General features: G+C 34.6%; 1 protein-coding gene across 1 annotated transcript; it reads left to right on the top strand.

Annotated features, from left to right (window-relative positions):
- Nucleotides 1–1,563: 1,563 nt before the first annotated feature.
- On the top strand, nucleotides 1,564–3,081 carry LOC137709381 (transcription factor WER-like). Its single transcript, XM_068448475.1, has 3 exons — nucleotides 1,564–1,909; nucleotides 2,025–2,154; nucleotides 2,476–3,081. The coding sequence occupies exons 1-3, from the start codon at nucleotides 1,732–1,734 to the stop codon at nucleotides 2,843–2,845; spliced, it is 678 nt and encodes a 225-aa protein (XP_068304576.1). The 5' UTR covers nucleotides 1,564–1,731; the 3' UTR covers nucleotides 2,846–3,081.
- The last annotated feature ends 5,696 nt before the right edge of the window (nucleotides 3,082–8,777 follow it).

Raw genomic sequence — 8,777 nt, 5'->3', positions numbered from 1 at the left:
ATGGATGGAAAAAGAAATTGAAAAATAGCAACAAGACAATCACGTATAAATTAGTAAATAAATTAAATAGTTTAATTGGAAAATAGCAACAAGAAATTTGTTAGCAATTAAACTAACAAATTCTTTTTGCATGTGCAAGCTGTCACGGAGATACATCTTGACTCTCTTTATCTGACACATTATAGATTCACATAATGAGTAATGTGATAATAGGTGAAGGAATGTATATCCTGATGTAAGTAAATTATTCTCTAAACTTGTACATTACGAACTTTAATATATAGTGTAGTAGATGAAAATTGTGACTCTACACAGGCTTAATTTTAGATACGTGGGAATGAATTCTCCAAAATGTAGAAGATCTAGCATGCCATGAAATTCAAAGCTATTAGTACACAACAGAAAATAAGATGCAAATCAAGGGGATCATATAGATGAATCTCAACAAATATGTCAGCTATATTGTCATTGGCCCACAGACACTGTATGCACATTTATTTTTCTTTCACCTAATCGTTAAATTAAGAATTACTTGAAACCTAATTTCTATTTTGTTAATATATCTTGTCTAAATGATTTGATCCGGAACCCATTATATACATAATACGATTAGGTAATAACCAAATAGAGAGGGCTTTTTACACACCTAAAAGCAAGTTCAACAAATCTAGACATTTTTTCTAATTAAGGACCCCTTTTATGTTTCGACAAAAAAAAGGGCCCCATTTATGCTAAAAAATAAAATAAAATAAAATAAATAAAACCAACATTTAGGCAATTGGTCAATATTAAAAGTCAGAATTCTTGTGGTCAAAGCGCGCAGATGTTCAATTTACAATATTGGATGCAAATTGTAATAGAAAGGTAATTAACTAGTAATTAAGCATACTATATTAGTATTGTTTACGTGAGGGTCATGTGCAATCTGGTCTACTACAAACCCTAGAAAACAAGACCAGTACTCGAGGCCTTCAGTCTGAGAAATAAGTGCTCCATCGAAGCATATTCTTTCAAAGAAAAAACTGCTACTTATAAACCCTAATTATTGTATTGATCTCCTTTGCCCACCTATCCCTACTATTCCCTCTTGTCACGTAATAGTAAACCTTTTACTAAAAGACTGCATGCTCTTTATATTTTCTTTTTCCTTTTAATTTTATTTACTACAACTTGCACATGCAAAAAGAAATTGTGCAGCATGCCAAATAATCACGTATATCCACAACAAGACAATCTCTCCCAACATGGGATCTGATTAACTTTCCCCACAGCCATCTGATGCGATCTATTTGTATCGTTATTCTTTTCACCTCAATTCGTCTTTTTGCCACCTTTGTGCGCACTAAGTAAAGTAATTATATTATATTTTATATAGGATCAAATACTTTTTTCTTTGGCAGGCTTTGTAGTAGGAGTAGTATGTGTACTGTAGCATCAACCCTTGTTGCTCTCTTGTTGCTCAATCATCAATACCATGATCAAAATTTGAAGTCTCCTTTATTGAAACTGTGCCACAGAGAGAGAGAGAGAGAGAGAGAGAGAGAGAGAGAGAGAGAGAGAGAGAGAGAGAGAGAGAGAGAGCGTCATTATATATACTTATAAGTGGTAGTTGGGTTTTATCTTCCATCAAGAAGGTTGATAGAAACCCAGAATAGCATCCTCTCTGCATATATAACTTAGTTTCCCAAAGTCTCTCTCTCTCTCTCTCTCTCTCTCTCTCTCAGTGGCTCAATGGCTCCTGTGACAAAAGAGTCCGTCAATAGAAGAAAAATGAAGGGAGGGGAAGCCATGAAAAACACAAAAAGGAAAGTCAACAAGGGAGCATGGACAACAGAAGAAGATCAGAAACTGGCTGAAGCTATTGAAACACATGGTGCAAAAAGGTGGAAGACAATTGCATCTAAAGCAGGTATATACACTTGTCATAACAAGCTGAAATTGATTAACTAACTTCTTGATCACATTACACTTTTTAATGAATAATGATCAAGAGCTTAAAAGGGTCTTAATTTTGATTGATGCAGGCCTCAATAGGTGTGGCAAGAGTTGCAGGCTAAGATGGTTGAACTATCTCAGACCAAACATCAAGAGAGGCAACATATCTGACCAAGAAGAGGACTTGATCGTTAGACTTCACAAACTTCTTGGAAATAGGTACCATTGATTTCATATGATAATTAGCATCAAAAGTTTGAAGTATATAAATTCTGTCTGAGTGAAACGGGGCGTTCTGTTGGGGTCTAGGTTCCCTCCAATTGCTCACAGCATTCAGGAACTAGACTCTTGTAGCAGTCCGATGACTTCGCCCTGACATATAATTTTGCCCGCCTAATCCTCTGCCCTTGCCTATGTCAGACTGAAGAAAAATAATAACGTTAATCTACATGGATTATGATTTATGATAGTTTGTTTTGCATGATTATTAATTACTTACAAAATTTATCTTTCTCTTATGGGTTTTTAATTTCGTATTAGGTGGTCTTTAATTGCCGGACGATTGCCTGGTCGAACAGATAATGAAATAAAAAACTACTGGAATTCTCATTTGAGCAAAAGAATAAGCCAAAAGGAAAAGGAAAATGGAGCCAATTTAACAAGAAAAATGATCTCCACAGATCATCAGAAGGATCACGTACAAATGAAAGAAGATGCGTCGTTGCAAGAGGCTGCTGCTAGTACTAGTACTACTAGTGCTTCATCTAGTGCTGCATCTAAAGGAGGTGATCAAAACTCCAGCATTAATATTGATGTGGATGATTTCTTTGATTTCTCCAATGAGGGTTCTTTGAATTTGGAATGGGTGAGCAAGTTCCTTGAACAAGATCATGGCAGATGGCTTAACTGATCAAGTTGGTGCAGTTCATGCTAATTAATCAGGGTTGTATGTGATAATATATTTCACCATCTGTCAACTATTTTTCCCTTTTCTTTTCTTATTAGGTTATATATATATATAATGACTCCAGCTCTGATGGAGTTCATGACCGTGCGCTGAAAGTATTGTACATCAATAAACTTGGATGAGTTGAGCTCTGTCTTCTCTTCTACACATACTACTTGGATGAATATGTACAATATTTTCTGTAAATAAAGTCGTTGATGATAGGAAATAGCTAAACGATTCTTTTATTTAGTTATATTTTATTTTATTTGTATAAATATGATAACAAAATGAGCTGGAAAATTGTATCAAAAAACGATGAAACCTAAAAAAATGGATGGTTCACATTGTGTAGTGGTGGGAGCACTCCCTCAAATGTATGATTACTCTCTTGTTACGTGTACTTAAATCTCCAAATTTCATCTGGATGCCAACGTGGGTTGATCAGCTTACTATATTTTAGGCTACGATTTGGAGAGACTTAAGCAAAATAAACATGTCAATCCATCTGGTAGACAAGGTCGGTTTTGAGATTTTTGAAGCCTAGGGCAACACAAAGAAATATGCCCTAAATTGATAAAATTATATTTACATACACTCCAAACTCAATAATTTATAAACATGAAAAAAAACAATTTATTTTGTATTGAGAGAAGGAAACCAAAAAACCCCACAAGTACAAGTAGATAGATGATGAGTTTTGTTCCCCCCTTATCTGAACTTTCAAATTATTTTCTAAACTCGTGAGGTATTTTATCTTATTTACCACCATTGTCAATCTGGGACTAAAAAAATTCATATTTTCGAGTCATTAATTGATATGTATAAGCAATAAATGAGCACCAAATTAAACCTAGTAGGCTAGTATTGGTAAAGACATACATACATTAATTTATTGAAAGCTTTTGACACCTTTTTTTTATTGAAAGCTAATGTTAGGGAGACCAAATTGTTAAATGAAATTTTGTAAACCATATGACTAGTTGTTAATAATTAGATTATTACATAAGTATTAATTAACATGCTTATTTTCTTGGTGACACGTTATATGGTTTGCAAATTTGGTCTAACAATTTGATCTACCTAACATTACTCTTTGTTGAAGGTTAGACTTGAATTGGAATGCATGTCTAAAAATTGCAACCCACACACTACCAACTAGTAGTCATAAATCGAAAAAAACAAACAAACAAAATAGAAATTTGTAAAAATTGCAAAGAGCAGAAGCACACAACATTTCAATCTCCATTAATTAAATCCAAATAATAGAAATAAACAAAGTGTACAAGAGAGAAAAAAAAATAGTACTTCCGAATGAAAAAGTTGAACCAATTAGGAAGAGAATCTGGTCCAGATTGCTCCATTAAAGGCTTATGATCAAGTGATCCGGACCGTTGAAATTTGATCAAGCGGCTACAAACAGATGACCCCTCTAAAATTATTATAATTGTAGTCGTTGGATCAAATTTCAATGATCCAGATCACTTGATCCTTGGCCTTTGATGGGAGAGATCCGGACCGGATCCCCTTCCAACCAATTATACTCCCCCGACAAGGACCGAGGATAAACATACAAGACACTCTTATGTCCTTTATATACACAGACATACATGTACAGTACAATATCTGCAAAGTGCAAAACAATGAAGCTGCAGGCTGAAGAATAAGGCATTTGAAAGATGATGAAGAGAAGCATTATCACTGAAGGGCTTGTCATGTAGTTCCCAGTTGGTTATAGAGATTCTTTTTTTTAGTGGAGGATTTGAAGCAATGATAGCCAAGAGTAATAATAAAAGAGAAATTGACTTTGTCCATATTATTGTACGGACAATTACTAGGGCATAATCATAAATATGTATCATAAGAGAAAAGTTAAATGCTTTTTGAAGTTTACCATTTGCTTGCCAGATTTTCCCGGGACAAATCTTTAACTTGTTCCACGATTAAGTGTGCTTTTTTTTTTTTTTTTTATCTTTTTGAACAAACAATATTATTCAAGTTTGTATTTGGCTAATTGAACTTAAAATCTATCATTTATAAATTAAGAAAGATACCATTAAACCGTAGTATTAAATGATAACTGTAACTTCTTATTCATCAGAAAATTGCAACCAGATGTTAATTAACCTGAATAAACTGTGTTTTACTATTTTTGTCTTTTAATTCGATCTAAATCTAGCTGGACACAAGTCGCGGTCAAAACTAGTCGTGAAATCGTGATTCACGCTTAATAGTAGTGTTAAAGACACGAAGACAAATTTCAACATCCAATAACAGTATCTCATTTGTTTGTGGACAAGTGTTAGCCACAGTTGAGCTTCATTTGTGAGTGTCGACCCACCATTAATGTCATAAATAGTCGAAACAATGACACATCACCATCTCATAGTTTCAGCTTTTTGAGAAGAATGATTTACATGACACAAAAACAATATAAATGATTACCAATTAAGGAGATGTGGCCCTTTTAGTCTGAATAATTGTTCATATTGCATCAATAAAGGTACACAAATTGAGTTAGGCAGAGAAGTAGGACCCAAACATTTGTTTATTATACCCTTCACATTTTTAACTTCAGTTCCTATAAATTCGATTTGTCTATTCTGTCACTCCATTAATTCATATAAGAGTTTTTATCATAAATGATCATTGAAATTGATTCTTATCATTAAGATGGTCTCTAAAATTAAAACTCAATCAATATAGGCCTTGAAAATAGGTGTCTCAACGTGGTCATTGCGTCACAATTCTGTTAAAAAATCTGTTAAGTGCTAATGTGGCACATAAATAGCCCCATAAGTTATTTTTTTTGGGGTGTGATATCCACACACCCCATTTTACTTCTCACACACTTTTTTAATTTTCGACCGTCAGATTGGATGAATTGAAGAAGATCAACGGACATAAATTATCAAGGATGTGTGACAAGTAAAATGGGGTATGTGGATAGCACACCCCTTTTTTTTTTCCTCACAAATAGTCCTTGAAATTGAACCATGACATGAAAATGGTCCCTAAAATTGACATGCGACATCAAAATGGTCTCTGAAATTGAAAATTGATCAATGTAGTCCCTCAAGTAAGTGTCTCAAATCAATGTAGTCATTCCATCACAATTCTGTCAAAAATTCTGTTATGTGTTGATGTGATACATAAATGGGTCACACAAGTCTAATTAAATTAAAAAAATTTACAAATAGGCTTAATAATTTAATAGTTAATAAAAAAATTGTCAACCCAAAAATCCAATCCTACAATCACCTCCGATCCCAGTCCACATTTCTATACGTCCTTCACTCTCTATTCTCTAAAAAAATAAAAAATCTCAATACACCCATCTTTACACATTTCGACACTTTTCACCGAATTGAACTTGAATCGAGATCACCTTTGATGACGGCTTGGCCCATACGACTTCTGGGACATCACCATTAACTTTTAGGCGATCAACATCTTCACAACCTTAATCTTGGAGAGCTTGTTCGACGCGTCCCTGGTGGTCTAGTGATGAGGTTATAACTGAGGTGCGTCCATTGTTAGTTGAAAACTATTTCCACACCTCCTCTTAGGCCTTGGTTAAGCCTTGTGCCTTTGAGAATTTATGGAAGGGAGCTCTCTTCGGAGTAGGCTCTACTATGAGAAAAAAAAAAAAATTCATTGTGTAAAAAGGTAATTAGACAACTTTTTTAATTAATTATTAAACTCACATCAGCACATAACAATTTTTTTTTTTATATAGAATTGTGGCAGAATGATCATATTGATTTGCGACACCTATTTTCAAGGACTACATTGATTGATTTTCAATTTCAGGGACCATATTGATGTTGCAAGTCAATTTCAAGGACCATCTTGATAGTGTGGGTCAATTATATGGACCATTTTTGATAAAAACCCGTAAATCTTGTGGGGCCCATTTATATGCCACATCAGCACTTAACGAAATTTTTAGCAGAATTGTGACGGAATGACCACATTGATTTGTGACATCTATTTTCAGGGACTACATTGATTGATTTTTAATTTCAGGGACCATCTTGATGGTGAGGGACAATTTCAAGGACCATTTGTGATAAAAACCTTTCATGTCAATATTATTTTTAAGAATGAATATACATAGTCATAACTTCTCTGCAAGTACATTAAAAATTTCAACCAATCTATCTAAACACTTGGAAAATTATCTTACAATCTAATGTATGATGTGCACCGAATAAATAACAGAGTAAATGCGCAGCCCGTGATGTAACAAGTAAAGATCCAATGGTCATGGATCCTAATATGTAGTATACGCCCGTGTATACAATAATAAAAAACCGTAGCTCTCCTTCATTTTTCCCAAGTCATGGAGAATCTCTTGGAATTTAATACATGCAATCTAACAAATGGGAGTTTAGACTTTAATGTACACACCTAAACAAACCACCCCACGAGCCCAGATTGACCAATGACTATAGCAGAGGAGGATATCCAACGCACAACATCGGGGATGAGGACAAGGGTAAATGTTTGTTAATCTCATATCGCCTTTTACCAAACAAAAGACAAATCTTCCAGTCAATTGCTTAGAACTTGTATTCCAATGAGTATATTTGCCACTGCCCAATTTAGTTGGAAATTCAGTTTCTAAGGTCATCTTCAATCGAGAGGGCTAAAGATTCAAAAGCGAGAGGGCTAAAGATTCAAAAGCCAAAAAATAGTTTGATTTGTTCAAAAATCCATCTCTAACCGATATCTAAGCTATAATTCTATGTAGCCCACCATGTCATTATTTGATTAAAGGGGCACCAGGATGGCCAAATCTAGCCCCCTTTTAAAGCATCGCCAATGGAGGCTTTATTCTCTATGAAGTTACTAAATTTGAAGCTCAATGAGGGGGAAAATGGGGTTAAATCCACCATTTGAGCTATCAACTTCCTTTATTGGGTAATAAAAAACTGAGCTACATCTAGCCCCAAAGTAGTGGGTCCCACAAGAAAGTATGACACACCCCGACCTAGATCAGGGCATGCTGGCCGTCACGTGGAAGTGACGTAGCCATGTGCACAGTGCGGAAGCTAATAAAATAATAATGAAAATAGTAATACGAATAAGTAAAAACTGGTTTTACATAAAGTAATAATCTGGGGCTAAAAATTAGCCTAAATTCATTTTTTTTAATAATCTGGGGCTAAAAATTTAACCCAGAAGGGTTGGAACAGAAAAACTGTTTCTTGGTTAAAACTACTGTGGCTTATTTTAATCTGACAAGGGAGAAAGGGGGTATGACAGAGAGAGAGAGTGAGAGAGAGTAGATAGGGATGTGTTTGTAGGTTTGTGTAGAAGATGTATTATTCCCCCTACGCAATGCCTTTATTTATAGTAATAAGGGAGGAAAAAAATCTTTCTCCTCCAAGAAATACAAGTCCTAATAGGGAAGAATAACTAGTATCAAATCTAAATTAGGATTTACACAATCATACTTAAATAACTTGTTTATAACACTCCCCTTTGAGTGTGTAAATACTCAAGTAGATTCAGCATCATGTACAGTTGAGGAAGTCGACTCGTCGGTGCTGATTCTGAGAACACACTAGTCTTAAAGTAAAGTAGGAACTTGCATATGAAACTAAGTCTCACAAAAAACCCAATGGCTATGGTAAACCCGAGTATGGACAAAGCCCATAGTATAAGGAAAAATGCGTGAAAAATGCAAAGTCAAATGAAACGTCTACATGGCATCATCAGTAGTGCCTCGTCAAAACCTCGTTAGGTAGCAAAAATCCAAAGGAAAAAATGCTCATAACAGGGAAAAAAATACATTAAGATCAAGCAAGTATACTTCAGAATACTCCCCCTGAGTTTGACATAATTCCAAAGAGATTTAATAATGTTACTGTTTGGGCCCAAAATAATA

Source organism: Pyrus communis, chromosome 11 (genome assembly GCF_963583255.1).
Source record: "Pyrus communis chromosome 11, drPyrComm1.1, whole genome shotgun sequence".
NCBI classification, from domain to species: domain Eukaryota; kingdom Viridiplantae; phylum Streptophyta; class Magnoliopsida; order Rosales; family Rosaceae; genus Pyrus; species Pyrus communis.
The sequence above is the reverse complement of the archived record's forward strand: the minus strand, read 5'-3'. Positions and strand labels throughout refer to the sequence as shown.

Bases quoted from the DNA above. Each gene is read 5' to 3' on its own strand.
- LOC137709381 (XM_068448475.1), top strand. From the start codon at position 1,732: ATGGCTCCTGTGACAAAAGAGTCCGTCAATAGAAGAAAAATGAAGGGA. The intron at 1,910-2,024 runs GTATATACACTT...TGATTGATGCAG, and splicing joins GACAATTGCATCTAAAGCAG to GCCTCAATAGGTGTGGCAAG. The intron at 2,155-2,475 runs GTACCATTGATT...ATTTCGTATTAG, and splicing joins CACAAACTTCTTGGAAATAG to GTGGTCTTTAATTGCCGGAC.